The sequence below is a fragment of the Coregonus clupeaformis genome, chromosome 9 (assembly GCF_020615455.1).
Source record: "Coregonus clupeaformis isolate EN_2021a chromosome 9, ASM2061545v1, whole genome shotgun sequence".
Taxonomy (NCBI): Eukaryota; Metazoa; Chordata; class Actinopteri; order Salmoniformes; family Salmonidae; genus Coregonus; species Coregonus clupeaformis.
The window spans coordinates 49,425,725-49,447,535 of record NC_059200.1 but is presented as its reverse complement, the minus strand read 5'-3'; the positions used below and the strand labels follow the sequence as shown (position 1 = coordinate 49,447,535).

The window sequence follows — 21,811 nt, the reverse complement described above, 5'->3', positions numbered from 1 at the left end:
CTTTCCTGCCAGTATGAAGGTGAGGCTACAGTACTCACTAGCTATGTTTCCATCAAGTTGTCCAGTTAGTTTTTTGTTGACATTTAGAAAGTTTGCATAGAACATAGATGTGACAATTGACTACTATGGTGCATTTGTGTCAATAATAACAGCTGGAGCTAATGACGTCCAAAAAATCTAGAATGTCAAATAAAAATGAAGTGGTTGAAATGTTTCCTTTATCCATTAAGGGTAAATTCCGCATTAATAAATTGGCGACAGCCTGTATGCCCTCCCACCTATCTATTTCATGTCTCAGGTAGCCCGCAAAAGCCTAAATGGATTTGACTGATATTTGCCATATTCTAATAATTATCATGTGCCAACGTATCACCACGGTCCGTGCCATGGTGAAACTTGCACTCCTGTAGATCTGAAATAATTGGATGGTGAAACAACCAGAAAAGCAAGGCGAAGCAATTCAGGCATTCTTGAAAGTCAGGACATTGATTCTGCAAATAAATATTATTTTTATAGTTGAACAGCAGATTTAGGGAGCAGTAGGCATTTAGAAATAAATGTGGAGTGGAGGTTCATAGTTTCGTGATAACATCACGTGCCCCGCGTCCCTTCAAAATTATTCGGCAATCATCATTTATTCGAAAAACACTGTTTCCATCATCATTTGTCACAATAAATAAAGTTCAACAAAAGAAGTTAGACCAAAGAAAAATCCACCCCTACTGAACTTATAAAAATGTTGTCGATCTTTAGAAAAGTATTCTCCTATAGCTGCCGTTTCCATTACACATTGCAATGTAATTTTTTTGTACATTGCTTTTGTCAAATATACTGCCTGTATGCTGCCAGGATCCCCTCCATTTACAATGGGAGTGTTCAATAAGCTCAACTGTTAGGAATAGGTGCTCTCCAAGGGCCTAACTGTTTAGTGCTACTGATGGTGCTCACAAGGTCCTGACTGCTTAGCCCAACTGGTGGTGCTGAATGGACAGCTGTCATGGGGGCTATTTAGGAAGGCATAACATTGTAGAAATCAGATAGAAATGCATTGGGTAGAACCAACATTATCCTCTGTTATATGGAATATTGATATATATCAGCTCTGTATATTTGATTTATATCTGACACATTCTGAACATTTCACCTCACTAAAACCTCCCACTGACTCCCTGGCGCCACACACTTCTACAAGTCTGAAAATCACAGTATAATCTCTCTGTTCCCTTGTTACTAATTCAACACAAAAACAACATTTTAAGTGAGAAATAAATGCCTAACTATAGGCAAATTATTAATTGAGTGGTTATGCATTAAAATGGATCAAGGCATAATTATGGATTAGATGCAATTACGACAGTGTCTGGTGTTTAATGTGGGGAGGCACACACTTTACATCATTACGTTTCTCCTCCCTGAAGAGTAGTTAGAAAAGTGAATTTGAACACAAACTACTGTAAAAACATCATCCATTTAACTGTGCATTTCACTAATATGAGGTACAGTGGCTTGCAAAAGTATCCACCCCCCTTGGCATTTTTCCTATTTTGTTGCCTTACAACCTGGAATTTAAATGGATTTTTTGGGGGTTTGTATTATTTGATTTACACAACATGCCTACCACTTTGAAGATGCAAATATTTTTTCTTGTGAAACAAACAACAAATAAGACCAAAAAAAAGAAAACTTTAGCGTGCATAACTATTCATCCCCCCCCCCAAAGTCAATACTTTGTAGAGCCACCTTTTGCAGCAATTACAGCTGCAAGTCTCTTGGGGTATGTCTCTATAAGCTTGACACATCTAGCCACTGGGATTTTTGCCCATTCTTCAAGGCAAAACTGCTCCAGCTCCTTCAAATTGAATGGGTTCCGCTGGTGTACAGCAATCTTTAAGTCATACCACAGATTCTCAATTGGATTGAAGTCTGGGCTTTGACTAGGCCATTCTAAGACATTTAAATGTTTCCCCTTAAACCACTCAAGTGTTGCTTTAGCAGTATGCTTAGGGTCATTGTCCAGCTGAAAGGTGAACCTCCATCCCAGTCTCAAATCTCTGGAAGACTGAAACAGGTTTCCCTCAAGAATTTCCCTGTATTTAGCGCCATCCATCATTCCTTCAATTCTGACCAGTTTCCCAGTCCCTGCCGATGAAAAACATCCCCACAGCATGATGCTGCCACAACCATGCTTCACTGTGGGGATGGTGTTCTCGGGGTGATGAGAGGTGTTGGGTTTGCACCAGACGTAGTGTTTTCCTTCATGGCAAAAAAGCTCAGAGTAGCTTCTTCCATATGTTTGAGGAGTCTCCCACATGCCTTTTGGCGAACACCAAACGTGTTTGCTTATTTTTTTCTTTAGCAATGGCTTTTTTCTGGCCACTCTTCCGTAAAGCCCAGCTCTGTGGAGTGTACGGCTTAAAGTGGTCCTATGGACATATACTCCAATCTCCGCTGTGGAGTTTTGCAGCTCCTTCAGGGTTATCTTTGGTCTATTTGTTGCCTCTCTGATTAATGCCCTCCTTGCCTGGTCCGTGAGTTTTGGTGGTTAGCGGCCCTCTCTTGGCAGGTTTGTTGTGGTGCCATATTCTTTCAATTTTTTAATAATGGATTTAATGGTGCTCCATGTTCAAAGTTCAAAGTTTCAGATATTTTCTTATAACCCAACCCTGATCTGTACTTCTCCACAACTTTGTCCCTGACCTGTTTGGAGAGCTCCTTGGTCTTCATGGTGCCGCTTGCTTGTTGGTGCCCCTTGCTTAGTGGTGTTGCAGACTCTGGGGCCTTTCAGAACAAGGGTATATATACACTGAGATCATGTGACAGATCATGTGACACTTAGATTGCACACAGGTGGACTTTATTTAACTAATTATGTGACTTATGAAGGTAATTGGTTGCACCAGATCTTATTTAGGGGCTTCATAGCAAAGGGGGTGAACACATATGCACGGACCCCTTTTCCATTATTTATTTTTTAGCATTTTTCTAAACAAGTAATTTTTTTCATTTCACTTCACCAATTTGGATAGGAAAATAGGAAAAACACCAAGGGGGATGAATACTTTTGCAAGGCACTGTATATTCTAACAAAAATGACTGTTTTTAAGGTGTATATCTTTTGTAATCTACATTGATCTAAATGAGAATGAAGAAAATGCATATTGCATTATCTGTGCATTAGGTCCTGTGGAAGTTGTTTGTTTATATTAGCCCTGGGTTTTAGTCTCAGGCAGGTCTTGTGTAGCACAGTTCTCCTCTGCCTCTGCCTGCCAGTCCACATTTAGGAGATACAGTGGGGAGAACAAGTATTTGATACACTGCCGATTTTGCAGGTTTTCCTACTTACAAAGCATGTAGAGGTCTGTAATTTTTATCATAGGTACACTTCAACTGTGAGAGACGGAATCTAAAAGAGGCAGTGGAGGGATTCATCGTTACCTGTGGAGGAGATTAAGGGTCTGGATTGTGTGTGATTAATGAGTGGGCTGCTGATTGCTCATCTTCTCTTTCCCTCCATGAATTACCAGCACACTCGCCAACTGACACATTCAGATCCCTCAAATTGAAGAGAGAGAGAGAGAGAGAGAGAGAGAGAGAGAAAGAGAGAGAGGAATTAAAGAGATGAGAATAAAAGAGAGAACTAAAGAAAGAGATGAGAGAGAGAGAGAGAGAGAGAGAGAGAGCGAGAGAGAGAGAGAGAGAGAGAGAGAGAGAGAGAGAGAGAGAGAGAGAGAGAGAGAGAGAGAGAGAGAGAGAGAGAGAGAGAGAGAGAGAGAGAGAGAGAGAGAGAGAGAGAGAGAGAGAGAGAGAGAGAGAGAGAGAGAGAGAGAGAGAGAGAGATAGAGTGAGGGAAAAAAGTATTTGATCCCCTGCTGATTTTGTACGTTTGCCCACTGACAAAGACATGATCAGTCTATAATTTTAATGGTAGGTTTATTTGAACAGTGAGAGACAGAATAACAACAAAACAAATCCAGAAAAACACATGTAAAAAATGTAAAAAATGGATTTGCATTTTAATGAGGGAAATAAGTATTTGACCCCTCTGCAAAACATGACTTAGTACTTGGTGGCAAAACCCTTGTTGGCAATCACAGAGGTCAGATTTTTTTTGTAGTTGGCCACCAGGTTTGCACACATCTCAGGAGGGATTTTGTCCCACTCCTCTTTGCAGGTCTTCTCCAAGTCATTAAGGTTTCGAGGCTGACGTTTGGCCTCATCTGACCACAACACTTAAACCCAGTTCTCCTCTGAAACATTCTGATGTTCATTGGCAAACTTCAGACGGGCATGTATATGTGCTTTCTTGAGCATGTGGACCTTGCGGGTCCTGCAGGATTTCAGTCCTTCACGGCGTAGTGTGTTACCAATTGTTTTCTTGGTGACTATGGTCCCAGCTGCCTTGAGATCATTGACAAGATCCCTCTGTGTAGTTCTGGGCTGATTCCTCACCGTTCTCATGATCATTGCAACTCCACGAGGTGAGATCTTGCATGGAGCCCCAGGCCGAGGGAGATTGACAGTTCTTTGGTGTTTCTTCCATTTGTGAATAATCGCACCAACTGAGCCAGAAATCTTTCTGATTGAGAGGGGGTCAAATACTTATTTCCCTCATTAAAATGCAAATCAATTTATAACATATTTGACATACGTTTTTCTGGATTTTTTGTTGTTTTTCTGTCTCTCACTGTTCAACTAAACCTACCATTAAAATTATAGACTGATCATTTCTTTGTCAGTTGGCAAACGTACAAAATCAGCAGGGGATCAAATAATTTTTTCCCTCACTGTAAGTATTTGATCACCTACCAACCAGTAAGAATTCCGGCTCTCACAGACCTGTTAGTTTTTCTTGAAGAAGCCCTCCTGTTCTCCACTCATTACCTGTATTAACTGCACCTGTTTGAACTCGTTGCCTGTATAAAAGACACCTGTCCACACACTCAATCAAACAGACTCCAACCTCTCCACAATGGCCAAGACCAGAGAGCTGTGTAAGGACATCAGGGATAAAATTGTAGACCTGCACAAGGATGGGATGGGCTACAGGACAATAGGCAAGCAGCTTGGTTTGAAGGCAACAACTGTTGGTGCAATTATTAGAAAATGGAAGAAGTTCAAGATGACGGTCAATCACCCTCGGTCTGGGGCTCCATGCAAGATCTCACCTTGTGGGGCATCAATGATCATGAGGAAGGTGAGGGATCAGCCCAGAACTACATGGCAGGAACTGGTCAATGACCTGAAGAGAGCTGGGACCACAGTCTCAAAGAAAACCATTAGTAACACACTACGCCGTCATGGATTAAAATCCTGCAGCACACGCAAGGTCCCCCTGCTCAAGCCAGCGCATGTCCAGGCCCGTCTGAAGTTTGCCAATGACCATCTGGATGATCCAGAGGAGGAATGGGAGAAGGTAATGTGGTCTGATGAGACAAAAATAGAGCTTTTTGGTCTAAACTCCACTCGCCGTGTTTGGAGGAAGAAGAAGGATGAATACAACCCCAAGAACACCATCCCAACCGTGAAGCATGGAGGTGGAAACATCATTCTTTGGGGATGCTTTTCTGCAAAGGGGACAGGACGACTGCACCGTATTGAGGGGAGGATGGATGGGGCCATGTATCGCGAGATCTTGGCCAACAATCTCCTTCCCTCAGTAAGAGCATTGAAGATGGGTCGTGGCTGGGTCTTCCAGCATGACAACGACCCGAAACACACAGCCAGGGCAACTAAGGAGTGACTCCGTAAGAAGCATCTCAAGGTCCTGGAGTGGCCTAGCCAGTCTCCAGACCTGAACCCAATAGAAAATCTTTGGAGGGGAGCTGAAAGTCCGTATTGCCCAGCGACAGCCCCGAAACCTGAAGGATCTGGAGAAGGTCTGTATGGAGGAGTGGGCCAAAATCCCTGCTGCAGTGTGTGCAAACCTGGTCAAGACCTACAGGAAACGTATGATCTCTGTAATTGCAAACAAAGGTTTCTGTACCAAATATGAAGTTCTGCTTTTCTGATGTATCAAATACTTATGTCATACAATAAAATGCAAATTAATTACTTAAAAATCATACAATGTGATTTTCTGGATTTTTGTTTTAGATTCCGTCTCTCACAGTTGAAGTGTACCTATGATAAAAATTACAGACCTCTACATGCTTTGTAAGTAGGAAAACCTGCAAAATCGGCAGTGTATCAAATACTTGTTCTCCCCACTGTACATGGAGAGAGCTCAAGAGAGGGGGATCAAAGAGGACAGCGAGAAGGAGGCAGAGAGGGAGGGAGAGATGAGAGGAGGAAACTGAAAGAGAGACTGGCACATGATCTTTGACACGGCATGGGAAAGCAGCTGTCTGACACATGCGTCCTTCACTCCTGCCGCTGTGTTGTGAAGATTGCCTTGTGATCAAGGCATAATGCAGCAGCAGCAGCAGCAATAGCGTGAGGGTGACGAGGGAGGGATGGATGTGAGTGTGAGAACATGCCATAGATCACAAAAGGCTGTGAGTACTAGCGTCAGAGAGCTGCCTCTCATGATAGCACTGTGCCCTGGGACACATCACCTTTACCTGATACATCTAACACACACACACACACACACACACACACACATGCACATGCCCACACACACACACACACACACTAGTGCTACTGTCAGAGAGGGCTGCCTCTGATGATACCACTCACTGTGTCCTGGGATACATGACCTTCATCTGACACTGTAGATCTCTGGGAACAGAACAGAGAGGATTCAGTCAAAGCATATTTTCAGGAAGTGTTGTTGTGATGTCATCAAAAGGGTTCTGGCGTCAATGGCTTCTGTTAGTGAGAAGTGGTCGTGCAGGTAGGTGGCTACTTAGATTATCTTTGTTTATTCATTTAGAAAAGGACAGAGAGTGCATTTTTAGGTGGAAGGATGAAACAGCCATGGAAAATGTGTATCAGTGTAGAAATGTGTGGCTGAGCTAGCACTTGTCTTTTCTGCTCATCTCTAACACAGCGAATGGGAGCGAGCTCCACATTGGCAGTGTACGCTATGAGGACACAGGCGCCTACACCTGCATTGCTAAGAATGAGGTGGGGGTGGACGAGGACATATCGTCTCTGTTTGTAGAGGACTCAGCCAGAAAGACACGTAAGTGACTGAAAGTAGAACATGGGAAAATGCCTCCGGGATTTTCAAAAGCTAGTTTTGGCAATGAAAATGTAGACAGTAATTAGCATAATGTAATATCGGCATTCAATTAACAAAAATATGAAGTTGAAGAAAGTGTCAGAAACAGGTCCAAGAAGTTATAACAAATCAATTATAATGCTCTGTATCTGATTTATTGTATGGTATCTGTATATACAGTATATGTGTATATATATATTTTTTACAGCCTTTGGGTTTAGACTCTCTCAAATGCAATTAAAAAATCTAGAATACATTTATGTTGTTGTGATAATACAGTATCTCTGCCTCTGTAAAGAAGCACTCTTGCTAAATGTGTTTCTGTCCCACTTTTTCTGATATGACTTGATATGACATGGTCTCTCTCTCTCTCTCCCTCCTCTGTGTCCCTTTCTCCCTCGTTCTTCTGTCATTCTGATGCTGATGCTGCAGTTGCAAACATACTGTGGAGGGAGGAAGGTATTAAAATCTACTGTTGTATAACACTTTTCACCATGTCTTTTTTCAGTTCTTTTCAATTCACTTCTATAATTGACTAGGTTCATTAAATGCAGTATATACACATTATGTGTACGTGTTCTTGCTGAAAACATTATTTTACAAGACTTGACCATGAAAATATACATACAATTAAAACAGTTTTGCTACAGGCCTGCCTCGACATTTCAGCACACATAACTCTTCCTCAGAACAGTATAATCTAGTTGTGACACCAAAATGTGTGTATGAGAATAACTGTTTTGGGCTGATTAGAGAGTAGAGAGAGTCCCACTGTTTGAATCCTGTCCACCCCCGATGCAGACTGTACCAGTGGCCGTCACGTCATGACTGTGTCAGCAGCACTCAAGGTGTTGATTTCACCTCGTTTTTCAATATGATGTAACCTGCCATCCATCCCCACACAATGTGCTTTTCCAAAGCATGAATAGCGGTTGTCTAATTAACAGTTGTTTAGAGTCAGGTAACTGGCCTGCAAAATGTTCTCGCGCTCATAGCGGCTATCAAGTTTGAGAAGACAGTCTCACAATTCACTCGCTAGACATGTTGTTGACAGAGACTGACTGTGCTGTCAAAATGCCTGACAACGCCACCAGTCATTCACCAGTTCAGGAGCTGCTAACAGGGTCTGTGTATTTTCTGTTAGGCTCTTGAATGTGAGAATGTCAGCTGAAGCTATTTGTATGTCCTATCTCCCCAGGGTTGAGCGTAGGGAACATGTTCTATGTGTTTTCTGATGAGGGCATCACGGTGCTGCAGCCCAGCGAGTGTGAGATACGCAGACACATCAAGCGCACAGAGAGGATCATGGCCAGCTATGTGAGTACATACTGTACATGTTTTAGAGGATAATGATTCAGGTATTTGTGGACTTTTTATGACTTGAGATTATATTAAAGATATGCTAAACCACAGGGAATAAGCCACACTCTGTCACGATCGTCGTATTGAATAGACCAAGGCGCAGCGTGATGAACGAACATGTTTAACTTTATTATCTTTAGTGATAATAGACAACCATAAACAAAAACAAGAAACGACTCGTGAAGTCCACGGTAACAATGACCAACACGGAACAAAAACCCACAAACACAAAGGGAAAACAGACAGTTTAAATATGGCTCCCAATCAGAGACAACCAACGACAGCTGACACTCGTTGCCTCTGATTGGGAGTCACTCTAGCCAACATATAAATAAACACAACAGAATGAACACACCCTGGCTCAACATATAGAGTCCCAGAGCCAGGGTGTGACACACTCCTACAGATATACAGATGTACACACACCCCCCCCCCCACTCCACTACAACCCATTGCCAGTATCTGTGCCCTCCGTTCACTAAATGTTATGGGATTACGCATGTCCATTAGTCAAAAACCCCAAATCAATAGCTCACAGTAACCCTGCACGTCTGTAATATACTGTACTAGAGAACATCGCTCTCCCAAAGTAATGGGCTTTAGTTGGTAAAAGTGGCTTGTTTCTCTGAGGGATTTAAGTTGTACAGGTTGCTGTAATTGTATTACAGATCGATACAAACTCAATAAGGCATGTGTTAGCCCGTTGCTGCTGTAAACAGCATTTTCTCTGCTGCATGATGGCCCTATCCTGTGTGTGGAAGCTATGTGATTAACTGTGGATTCACCACTCTCCCTTCTATTCTGCTTCTTCTTCTTCTTCTTCGTCATCTTCTTCTCATCTTTCGTTCTTCCCTTCTCTCTCTTCCTCCATCCCGTTCTTTCTCCAGGAGGAGATGTGCCCTAAAAGTGAAGGTGTGTCTCCGGAGCACTGTGTGTGGTCCTCAGCGGTCAGTGTGAGGGATAAGTACATTTACGTCACCCAGCCCTTTCAGAAACGCCTGCTGGTCATCGACACCCAGGCCCAGAATGTGGTGCAGGTTGGTTGGTATTATTAATTTTCTCTATGAGCTGTTTAGAGAGTGGTCCCCCAAGGCTTTTACACAGGTCACCAATAGGTAGAGAGAGGGAGCAAAGAGAGGGAGAGGAAAGAAGAGGGCCTAAAACAGATAAGCTAGTGGTTTCCCAATCGCCAAGCTCTGTCACACTTCTCCACTGGTGTGTGTGAGGGCAGGGGGTTAATGCATCATCCCTTTTCTCTCTCCCTCCATCTCTCTCTGCCTGCCTCACCCTCCCTCCATCTCTCTCAGCCTGCCTCACCCTCCCTCCACTTCTATCTCAGCCATCTCCACTCGTTACAGAGACGTTTCTGGGAGACAGAAATAACACCCTGATTGTGCTCATATTTTGACTTAACAACAGCAACATCTAGCTCACAGTTACGAAACAGTCATTTTCAATTACTGTCACGCTGCATGATAATAGATACTGAACAATATAAAAAAAAGTAATATAACTATTTAGCTGGAGAAATGCTGTAAACATAAAATGGCTGTAAAATAAGAGTGAGTGAGATATGTCTGTAACAAACTAGGAGTATACGGGGGTGTGGTGAGCAGTCAGTTGCCTGTATGTCTCATTATTTGGTGTACTGCCCCCCCCCACTCCCACATCCCCCTCCTCTGACATGTGAGTGACAGCATGAGAGTCAGAGTCCCCCCTCTCAGAGTGGGAGTGCTGTTGACACATAGCTGACCAGTGGAAAAGAAATAGGCTGGCCTCCCATTACTGAACACATGCCTCTGTCGCGCTTCACTGGGGGTGGGGGTGGGGAAGGGAGGGGGGTCGGCACAAGTCACACTGCATGTCCATGGGAGCGGGTAACTGATTGTGCTATTCCTCATTGTTGACAATATACCCAGCCCCCTTCTGTGTGTTACTGTCTCTCTCTCTTTCTCTTTCTCTTTCTCTCTTTCTCTCTCTCAAGATGGTAGAGACTGACCCTTTCCCAGTGAAACTGCTCTATGACAAGTCACATGACCAGGTCTGGGTGCTAAGCTGGGGCAGCATGCAGAAGTCCCACCCAACCTTACAGGTAAGGAGTTATTGGTGTGCACTTGTGTATTTTGGTCCATTCATGTGTGTGTGTGTGTGTGTGTGTGTGCGTGTGCGTGTGCGTGTGCGTGTGCGTGCGTGCGTGCGTGCGTGCGCATACACATGTGTGTATGAGCGAGTATTTGTTTGTGTGACTATTTTATCTATGTATGTTTTACCAGTCAGCAAACTCTAATTCACAGCTGTGGCACTGTAGACATGGGATCCAGTCCCTTTGGAGAGGATGTGTTGGAGACTTCAGACTTGAGGGATGATCACAGGCCCCCGGGGGAGGTGGGGGGTGATTTGGCCAATGGGAGCTGGGACCTAATAAAATAATAAATAATATTTATAGGGCTGAGGTAACCGAGGACATCAGCACAGCGTACTACAACTGTTGAGGGACTACATTGTCATTTTCCTCTTCCTTTGGAATCCTATTAAAATCTTGTGAGGTGCTCTGTCTGTCAGTAGTCAATACGTGAAAACAGCCTTATTAGCAAGGGAGAGGATGTGAGCACTTGTCAGGTTGGGCTCATTGTGAAATCCTAATGTGTTCTCACTACCAAGCGAGACGCAATGGGCCTCAAATAAAGAGGAGGTGAGGCGGTTTTGAAAGGCACTTTTCTATCTCAAACAAAGTGATTTTCTACTCATTCTTCAAATTGTTGTAAATTCTCAAACGGCTCTGCATAAGCGTTCGGGTGAATTGTCAGAACTACTCAAACACGCCTGGTGTTCTGTTGTCGCTCAATAGTAATGAATAATTACAAAATGAGGCGTGAGTCATTCAGTCCAAAATTCAATTTCAGGCAATCTGCATAACTGACTGTAGGGCATATGGATCACACGGCAAATAAATGCCTTGATAATGTCATTATTATTTGGAATGCAAGTAATTGACCTGAGCACTGACAGTCGTCCATTCTCCAATTCAATATTTAAACACCTTATTTTTTGCTAGCTCAATATCTCTAAGCAAACGTCCGAGTGAGATTGTCAATTCATTAGATAAAACAAATGAAGGAGCAGGGATGTTGAAATGGGAGGGATAGCCTTTCTAACTGTCAGACTGGTCTCATGTCGACGTATGCACGTGCCGATCCTGGCTATTCAGAGCAATTGAGGCAGAAGTAATATAATAATCTATATGCAATTTAGCAGATGCTTTTATCCAAAGCGCCTTACAGTAATGCGTGCAGACATTTTACGTATGGGTGGTCCCAGGAATCAAACCCTCTATCCTGGCATTGCAAGCACCATGCTCTACCAACTGAGCTACAGAAGACCACAGAGAGAGAAATGTGCGGTTTCAGGCACGTGCACAGATAGAGGTCTAAGGGTGCCTGAGTACCTGCTCTTTTTCCCTCCTATGAGAAAAGTGCCCTTTTTGTATTATTACATTTTTATTTCACTTTAAGTCTATTTTCTCTCTTGTTATTTAAATTAGTTGCCCATCAAACCAGCTAATTTAAAAACAAATGTATCTTGTTCCACATGCAAGCACGAATTGCACTCGTCCTGCTGGCAGAAGCTACCAGTGCCAAACGGTAGCGTAGTAGCTAGTGGCTCCCTTTTGAGTTGTCATCTCACTGTCAGGAACAGGAAAGGCTTCAATTTGAGTGTTTGTTAGTAGGCCTAAGAGCCAGATGTCAGCAGCAGAACAAACCAAATATGGGTAGCTGAGGCCCAATATGGCGACCGGAGTAAGGGCGAGTGGGTGTGTGGAAGGCAAATCAGCTAATCGGACAGATTTATTGCCACTCAAGACCGTTTCGCGTGGCTGATTGGGCTGCACGACGAGTCGATAAGCCGGTGCGAATGACTAGTGCACCAGTGTTGTATCGACGTGCCTGCCGAACAGAATTGCTTCCCACTGGGCAGCTGTATCACGTCGCCACCGGCGGTAGCTAACGTGGTCATTTTTTTCCCTCCCATGATTTTATTTCAATTAGGATAACAGCCTACACAAGAAATAACTCATCTTGATAACCATCTAGATGTCACCTTGATACATACATACAGTCTGCTACTCAATGGGGAGTGCGTGAATGGCGACAACACTGCTTGCCAAGCACTACTGTCCGGCAACGGCTTGGGTGACAGTCACAGTAAGCACGGGCAAACAACGCAAACAAGCAACAGTACACCCATCATCAGTACTTTTAATTAAAAATAAACAATTGTCTGTTTTATAACTGAAAATGTACAATTATTTGTATAAAACGAACAGTGAAATACAACTCAGACTCATCCTCTGGCTTCAAAATAGAAGTCCAAACTCTCGCGGTACGGTAGCTCAACGTACAGTAATTGCGCGGTAAGAAAAAAACACCCACTCCTTTCCATACACCCACTACTTTCCTTTCGACACACCCACTCCTTTCCATACGCCCACTATTTTCCTTTCGACACACCCACTCGCTCATACTTCGGTCGCCATATTGTGCTGCAGCTACCCCCTTCTCGAACAAACTTCAACCATAGGTTAATACTAGTTAGATCGTTTCAGCAGCATAGCTAACTAGCTGATTTACATCATCTACATTTGCTATGATCAGCTGATGGCCCACCCCTCTTTGCCTTCTCTTTGATCAGTCGGCTATAAGCTTGCTTACAATGGGATGAGTGGGATTTTGCAGGAAATAAAGGCTACAATATATACTGAACACAAATATAAACGCAACATGTAAAGTGTTGGTCCCATGTTTCATGAGCTGAAATAAAAGATCCCAGAATTTTTCCATATGCACAAAAAGCTTATTTCTCTCAAATTTTGTGCACAAATTTGTTTACATCCTTGTTAGTGAACATTTCTCCTTTGCCAAGATAATCCATCCACCTGACAGGTGTGGCATGTCAAGAAGCTGATTAAACAGCATGATCATTGCACAGGTGCACCTTGTGCTGGGGACAATAAAAGGCCACTCTCAAATTTGTCACACATCACAATGCCACAGATGTCTCAAGTTTTGAGGGAGCGTGCAATTGGCATCCTGACTGCAGGTATGTCCACCTGAGCTGTTGCCAGAGAAAGTAATGTTAATTTCTCTACCATAAGCCACCTCCAACGTCGTTTTAGAGAATTTGACAGTACGTCCAACCGGCCTCACAACTGCAAACCACGTGTAACCACGCCAGCCCAGGACATCCACATCTGGCTTCTTCACCTGTGGGATCGCCTTAGGCCAGCCACCCGGACAGCTGATGTCTGTAATAAACTCATTCTGATTGGCTGGGCCTGGCTCCCCAGTGGGCCTGGGAGGGCATAGGCCCACCCACTTGGGAGCCAGGCCCACCCATGGCTGAGCCCCTGCCCAGTCATGTAAAATCCATACATTAGGGCTTAATGATTTTATTTCAATTGACTGATTTCCTTATATGAACTCAGTAAAATCGTTGAAATTGTTGTATGTTGCGTTTATATTTTTGTTCAGTATATATGTTGACATTTGGCTACAGGAACATTAGATAATTACCTATGAAACTAGGGTTTAGAAACATGGTGACATGAGTTTACAACATAATGTTGCAATATGTTGAAACCTCAGCATGTTCAAAAGATGCAACTGTAATAGATACTTGGATAATGGAATTGGCCAGTAGAGGCCTACCAGTTGGATATTAGTAAGTAAGTAGCTTTGCACGATCCTATCTCCTGTTTCTGTAGCGTGAGGCAGCTTGATGTACAAGTACACCCCCTGGAGAGGACGCAGGTCTATAGCAGGAGTTGGATATTAGTCTAAACTTAAATGTAGCTTGGATTTATTGTACCATTTCACATTACTTCACCCTTATAATATAATGTAAGAACAGTGTAATATTCTTGTAAAGTGGGGACCTATAGGATATATAAAGCATTTCTTAATAACATTGAGATCCTCCAGTCTGCCTTGAAATGAGGACAGTTCAATATAAAAGGTACTCAGTCAGTACAAACCAATTTCCCTTCAGGTATTAAAGCACAGTAGGTGTAATACAGGAGAGAAAATGATAGCCGAGGTAAAATACAGTAACACGGTGCATATGATCCTTATGTGCCAGGGTGGTGGTGTGAAGTTCAGAGCACCCTGAGCCTGTGAGAGCATTACTTCCTAATTAGCCATTAGTTGTATGAGCTCATTAACTCTTGACCAATGTAACAGTGTAACATTTATAATGACCTTTTTTAACAAGGTTTCTCTCCAAACCCTGGAGGGAGAGATGTACGGGGATATCTGTTTTGTTAAAGTCGTGGCTCTGTAGCTCTATTGACTGCAGTGACAAGGGGCTCTGCATGAAAGCTTTTGTTAATTATCAATATAGTTCACTCATAGAAAGACTGCAAAATCCAAAATCAGGCCCCCACTGACAATATGATGGTGTTAGGGCTTTAGTGGGGATGGCACAGACTTCAGATTAGTGTCTATAGTTGTTTTTCCTTTTATACAAATACCTTCTACATGAAATATTTACTGGGGTTCCTTAAACAAGCAGAGCTATGCAGTGGTTACATAAACAGCCCACTAGTCCTTGACAGTGACCTGGTAACGTAGAGTACCTGATGAAGCATTTGTCATGTACATACTGGGTGGGGCCAATAGAGTGGATGGATAGATTGTCCAATGAGAAATGGATGAGTCAGACCTAAAGATAGCGGCTTTATCTGTGTGTATCTTCTAAAGCAGTGTTTCCCAAACTCGGTCCTGGGGACCCCAAGGGGTGAACGTTTTGGTTTTTGCCCTAGCACTACACAGCTGATTCAAATAATCAAAGAGTAATGATGAGTTGAGCTCCAAACGTATTGGGACAGTGACACATTTCTGTTGTTTGTTTTGGCTCTGTACTCCAGCACTTTGGATTTGACTATGAGGTTAAAGTGCAGACTTTAAGCTAGTGCTGAGCGATTAGTGCTTTTTGAGGTCAGTTCGGTTTTGGTTCGATTATAAAACAATTATCACGGTTTTCAATTTCGGTTTAGATAAAAAAAAATTTACATTAAATGCGTTATGAAATAATGACATTAAAATTATTAGAGCTTTTAAATGCAAATGCCAAAGTCAAAAATAGTGAACATTCAATTGCTATGAAATAATAAAATATTTCAGTTGTGTATATTCATTCGTTTTATTTAATGACTTGATAATTCTTAATTTCATCATCATATCTCGTGTCTGCTCAGGCAGCAGCAGAAATGAATAGTAAATAATGTATTGTGTCATTTTGGAGTCACTTTTATTGTAAATAAGAATAGGATTTGTTTCCAAACACTTCTACATTAATGTGGATGCTACCATGATTACGAATAGTCCTGAATGAATCGTGAATAATGATGAGTGAGAAAGTTACAGACGCACAAATATCATTACCTCAAAACATGCTAACCTCTCACCATTACAATAACAGGGAAGGTTAGCATTTTTGGCGGGGGTAGGATATTTGTACGTCTGTAACTTTCTCACTCATCATTATTCACGATTCATTCAGGAATATCCGTAATCATGGTAGCATCCACATTCATGTAGAAGTGTTTAGAAAAATATTCTATTCATAGTTACAATAAAATGTACTCCAAAATGACACAATACATTATTTACCATTCATTTCTATTGGGAAAACAGCAAATGCATCCAACAAGTTTACAGATTCACAAGCTTGATGTAATCATTGCGTGCTAGGAATATGGGACCAAATACTAAACTTTTGACTACTGTAATACACATATAAGTGAATTTGTCCCAAGACATTTGGTCCCCTAAAATGGGGGACCATGTACAAAAAGTGCTGTAATTTCTAAACGGTTCACCCGAAATGGATGAAGATACCCTCAAATTAAAGCTGTCTGCACTGTAACATCATGGTCATTGTATTATTTCAAATCCAAAGTGCTGGAGTACAGAGCTAAAACAACAACAAATGTGTCACTGTCCCAGTAATTTTGGAGCTCACTGTATATGGCAACATTACCTTCTGAGTGTTTCGCTGTTATGTTAAGTACACGCTCCAACCCATGCTTTCTTATCCTGTTCTCTGGCCGGGTAGGTGATACTTGTATGTTTCCTGTTCTCATGTTCTCCTTTGCCTGCTCTGTTCCAGGTGATTCCCCAGGCCAGTGTTGGAGAGGTGCACCACACCCTCCGCACCCCCTTCCAGAGGGTTGATGACTTCTTCATCCCCCCAACCAACCTCATTATCACACACATCAGGTACAGAAGGCCCGCTAACCTTAAACACTGGTGACCTCACCACCTCATCTTCGCGATCCCTCTCAAGTGGAGTAGAAAAGTGCAAATTATAATTTAATGAGAATCCTGATCGCACCGTAATCAACCAAAAAAGACCATTAACCTTTCCCTTGAACTTTGTCGTCTTAGGTTTGGCTTCGTCTTCCTCAAATCTGAACCTGCGGTGCATAAGATTGACTTGGAGACCTTCCACCGAGTAAAGACCATCAGCCTGAAGAACTACAGCTGTGTGCCCATCAGCATGGCCTACACACACCTGACTGGCTTTTACTTCATTCAGTGCCGGTCTCAGAGCAGGGACCCCTCGTCAGCCCAGCCACAGCTCCTCATCGACAGTGTCACCGACACTGTCATTGGGCCCAACCTCAACATCACGGGCCAGCCCTACGTGTCCCCGGACGGCCGCTACATCATCACCCCTGACCAGCAGTGCGGCAAGGTCAGAGTTCAGACAGTGTCCTTCCAGGGGGTGCTGGGTCTGAGCCGGGAGCTGGACACCTCCTTCATTGTGTCCGACCTGGTCTTCCAGCCCTCCTTCACTAAGTCCAACCAGTACTCAGTGGTAGCTGCCTCTGGCTCAGGCACAGACCTGCTCATCTCTGACCTGGCGACAGGGCACAGCGAGGTCCTCAGAAGCCTCAAGGAGCCCCTGTCACACCACACCTGGCCCTGGGGGGGGCCCAACAGGGTGGTGGTGTCCAGCGGACTGTTTGGCCTGTACTTGGTCACTCCCTCAGCGGAATCCCTCTTTGTGTTGAACGGCAAACTGAACACGCCCCACTGCGAGGTGTCAGACATCAAGAGAGGGAACACAGTGGTGTGGGTGGGAGAGGTATGAGAGAGAGGGAAGAGGTGGAGAGAGAGAGAAAGAGAGAGATCAGGCCAAAACACTTAAGATATATATGGACATAAGTGGACTCAACCCTGGGGCTGAGCGCGAGGAACACATGCCTGGGTTATTGTAACAAAAGTACACAAAAAATAGTAATTTAAAAAATATTTAGAAAATCCTAGTATGGTATTTTTACGGGGAGAAGGTGGGTGGTGAGGCCCTTTAGTGCAACTGTGATCTATGTGCACTTAACTAAGAGGAGTTGTACATTGCACTTCCTTGTAACACTGCAGATAACAGGAGAGGGATATAATGATGACATTTTGAAAATTTAACTATGCACAATGCTCACTTTTATAGACTAACGCTTTTTGGTTTCGAGATGTTTGTCGTTCACCAGTACTGCAAATAGTCATAACAAGACGTCTGTCTGCCTCTAGTGTATACATGTGTTTTCAGTCCTTTTCAGAACCACAGCACCCTGTTACTTGCCTTTGTCCTTGTCCATGTTATTGTACGCTTTCTATAAAAGCTCTCATGCTGACCAACACATACAGGTTGGCTTGAAACATGTTGTACCGTATTAGTCATGACCTGTTACTTTCCAAAGAGAATACTTTTCCATCCATTAGCTGAGAACAGTATCTAATAGCAAACAGTAGAAAACCCATCAGAGGATAACATGTTATTGTACAAAGAATAGATATGGTATAGTATGCCCCCCACCCTCTCTCACAAAGTAAGCCTACTTCCAGTTTTGATCCAGTGACCTCCTAGTCCACTGTCCACTGTCTAGCATTGTAAGGGTCTTGTTCATCAGCATGGAGGTATTGTAAGTCCTGTGTATCCAGTTTCTGCCCTATAGCTTAGTTCCCATTCTTCAACTGCTCCACAACTGAAATACAGCTTTCCCTCGTAATGAGTAGCTGTGCTTATTACCCTAATACTGGCTAGTACTGTATGTGATGAGCAAGTAATAGCAAAACAAGACTGTAAAAAAAGACACAAACCAAGATAAAGGGATGTGTTGCTTATGTTTGTGATTTAGATATTTGTTGCTACAGTAACTGCCTTTACTCAATCTGACACAAAAGCAAAGGCTTGATGATGTTTCTTAGAACACTGTTGCATTGAGAGAGAAATATGTCTGTATTCCAGGAGTGAGGCAGAGATGTGTAATATATATATATAAAAAAAGCCCAATTTGAAGCCCAATTATTTTGCAGTCATGGGAAAAAAAACATTTCAGGAATTACCATCAAAAAGCATCAGGCACCCAGACCAAAGTACTTATTTGCCACCATTACAGAGTAACTTCAGAATGATTCATACGAGTCACCACCAAAGGCATCATCAGAACTGAATGTTCCATATGCATGTACTGAGAGTTGAGGCTCATCTCACTATTGTTTAAGAGCATTTCGGCTGGGATTCAATCAAAGGCGCGTTATCGACAAGGTAATTTTCGCTTGAGCCGACATCCGCAGCATTTACAGTGAATGCAATCTCCACAATATTCAGGAAAATTGCCTTCAAAAGGTGCATTGCCGCTAGTGCAATGCGCTTTCCATCAATGCGCCTCTGATTGAATCCCGGACTTCACAAACAGTACAGTTGCTGGTGAAAATGTCACATACATTACATACCTGTTCTCTAACCAAGACCATGGCTGCAGACCTGAACCTCTTGGTATGATATTGACATTAGAGACACTGATGTAGATATAAATTGTTCTTGTTTAGAACACATTCAAACATGAAGTGTACAGTTTTCTTTATGCATTTTGTGTGTTCTTGTTTATGAGGGAAATGGTTTGTAAAATAATATCTAATAAAATGACAAAAGAAACGTGCAGCTGTGTCAAATTATAAATTACTTTGAACAACAACAAAAAAATGAATATTCAGGGACAAATTTCACCAAACGCATATGTTTGTTGCTAATGTGAGGACAAACTATGGTATAAAACCCCAAACTGATCATTTTACTGTATATGTATTTCACCGTTCATTACATCAAGTTGTTAGAGCTACAGTTATATCAAGTTGTTAGAGCTACAGTTACCTCAAGTTGTTAGCGCTACAGTTACTTGAAGTTGTTAGCGCTACAGTTACATCAAGTTGTTAGCGCTACAGTTACATGAAGTTGTTAGCGCTACAGTTACCTCAAGTTGTTAGAGATACAGTTATATCAAGTTGTTAGAGCTACAGTTATATCAAGTTGTTAGCACTACAGTTACATGAAGTTGTTAGCGCTACAGTTACATGATATTGTTAGCGCTACAGTTACATCAAGTTGTTAAAGCTACAGTTACATCAAGTTGTTAGAGTTTGTTGATATCTGGCCTCTGGATTTGGCTATTTTGTGCAGCAGTTTCTCATATGGCATCCTGACACCTGGACAGCACAGGTCTGAAAATGTTGCAGACATCCCTTTGTCACATCTGACTCTCTTTACAATATTCTTCTTCCATCCTAAGCCCAATCGATCCAGTGTAGCTTTCTGTCTGAAACCAGGCAAGAGTAGTTTCTAAATGAGGAGTGCCATTTGTAATGCTCAGAAGAGTGGCCCAGACCCGCCAATGGCGAACACAGCAGCACTTTGTTTTTTTTGTTGAGTTGAGTCAGGATGTGTCCAGTGGTAATGGGTTTTGAGTTGCCCCAGGACAACATACTAGCTCTTCTTCAGCAGTTACGACAATGGCCAGTCTCAACAGGGGACTTGTTGCTAACTAGAGCAACAGTAGTATGTCTGAGGAAAAACCCATCCAGACAGCACACATTCTTGACTAACAGGCAGAAACCAGATCCAGATGCCCCCCATATAATAGCTAGAGACTCTGTTGAGATGTGAGACATTGACTCAACACTAACAATATATTAGCGTTGTGCTGATACTTGGCTGAAACATGCATTTTTAGCACCATTTATACATGGCTCTAACATGCGTGCTTCATCCTGATAATGTCCTGATCTTGTCCTGATCTTGTCCTTATCTTGTCTGTTTACACTTATAAGATCTGATAAGAATCAGATCACAATGCATCTTTTAATCTTCTACAGCTGTCTAAAATTGTGGGCACAATCAGAATGTGATCAGGACAAAGGACACATGTTAGCACTAGGTATAAATGGAGCTTGAGTTACCATCCCTAAGAAACTGGCTAAGGAAAGACAAGATACGCCTGCCTCTAAATCTCACATTGTTAACAGACCTGCACAGTTCTTTACGCACTAAAACCCATGTAGTTATCAGATATGAATTCATATAGGCTCAACTAAGAGTACTCAAATCATCAGATATGTCAAATGCTTTATTAATATCAACAACACAAGAGGCCTAAATTAGAGGATAAATGTGTGCTGTTCTACGATCTTTGACAACCTAGGCAACCTTAAAGGCTTGTAGCTGTATCCGTGCTGGTTTATCTCTATGCAACACATTCTCATTGTTAAGGCAATAACTGTTGTATGATGTATGTGTTTTGTGAGTAGATTTTTCCTAAGATGTTAAAAAAATGTGGGTGTATAAATGTATTACTTATCGTCCAATTGTTAAAGGGAAACTCCACTCAAAAACTATATTTTGGTATTTATTTTAAAATTAGTAATAATAATATGCCATTTAGCAGACGCTTTTTATCCAAAGCGACTTACAGTCATGCGTGCATACATTTTTGTGTATGGGTGGTCCCGGGGATCGAACCCACTACCTTGGCGTTACAAGCGCCGTGCTCTACCAGCTGAGCTACAGAGGTCCACTTGATGATGCGTTTTGAATCATATGATGCATTTTGCAAGTGACACTTTGCTTCTTGAAAATCCTTTATCTTGCAAACTTGACCGCTGACATCCAAAACATTTTGGGACTGTATCAACAGTGGATTAATGAAAAAAATACCAAAGGATAGTTTTTGAGTGGAGTTTCCCTTTAATGACTCCTGGTCTTTTCTTCCCCACCCAAAAATTGTCTCTGTACAATAATCTAATAATATATTATGATATTTTTATTTTTTATTTTTGAGTTGCTTCATCTGAACTGAAATGTATGGAACAAGTGTCTATACCTCATATTATCATAGACAAGACCCAGCTCACCAGTGATGTATTTGAATTAGCATTGACTGTAAGGATATGA

General features: G+C 42.4%; 1 protein-coding gene across 1 annotated transcript in view; it reads left to right on the top strand.

The window, feature by feature from the left end:
• Positions 1-21,308, top strand: part of LOC121574008 (follistatin-related protein 4) — a 210,186-nt gene extending 188,878 nt beyond the window's left edge. The window contains exons 10-16 of the mRNA XM_041886511.2: positions 6,992-7,126; positions 7,598-7,624; positions 8,364-8,482; positions 9,415-9,564; positions 10,512-10,619; positions 16,694-16,803; positions 16,972-21,308. Coding sequence (XP_041742445.2) covers positions 6,992-7,126; positions 7,598-7,624; positions 8,364-8,482; positions 9,415-9,564; positions 10,512-10,619; positions 16,694-16,803; positions 16,972-17,680 — 1,358 coding nt within the window. The 3' untranslated portion in view covers positions 17,681-21,308. The remainder of the gene's footprint in view (positions 1-6,991; positions 7,127-7,597; positions 7,625-8,363; positions 8,483-9,414; positions 9,565-10,511; positions 10,620-16,693; positions 16,804-16,971) is intronic.
• The last annotated feature ends 503 nt before the right edge of the window (positions 21,309-21,811 follow it).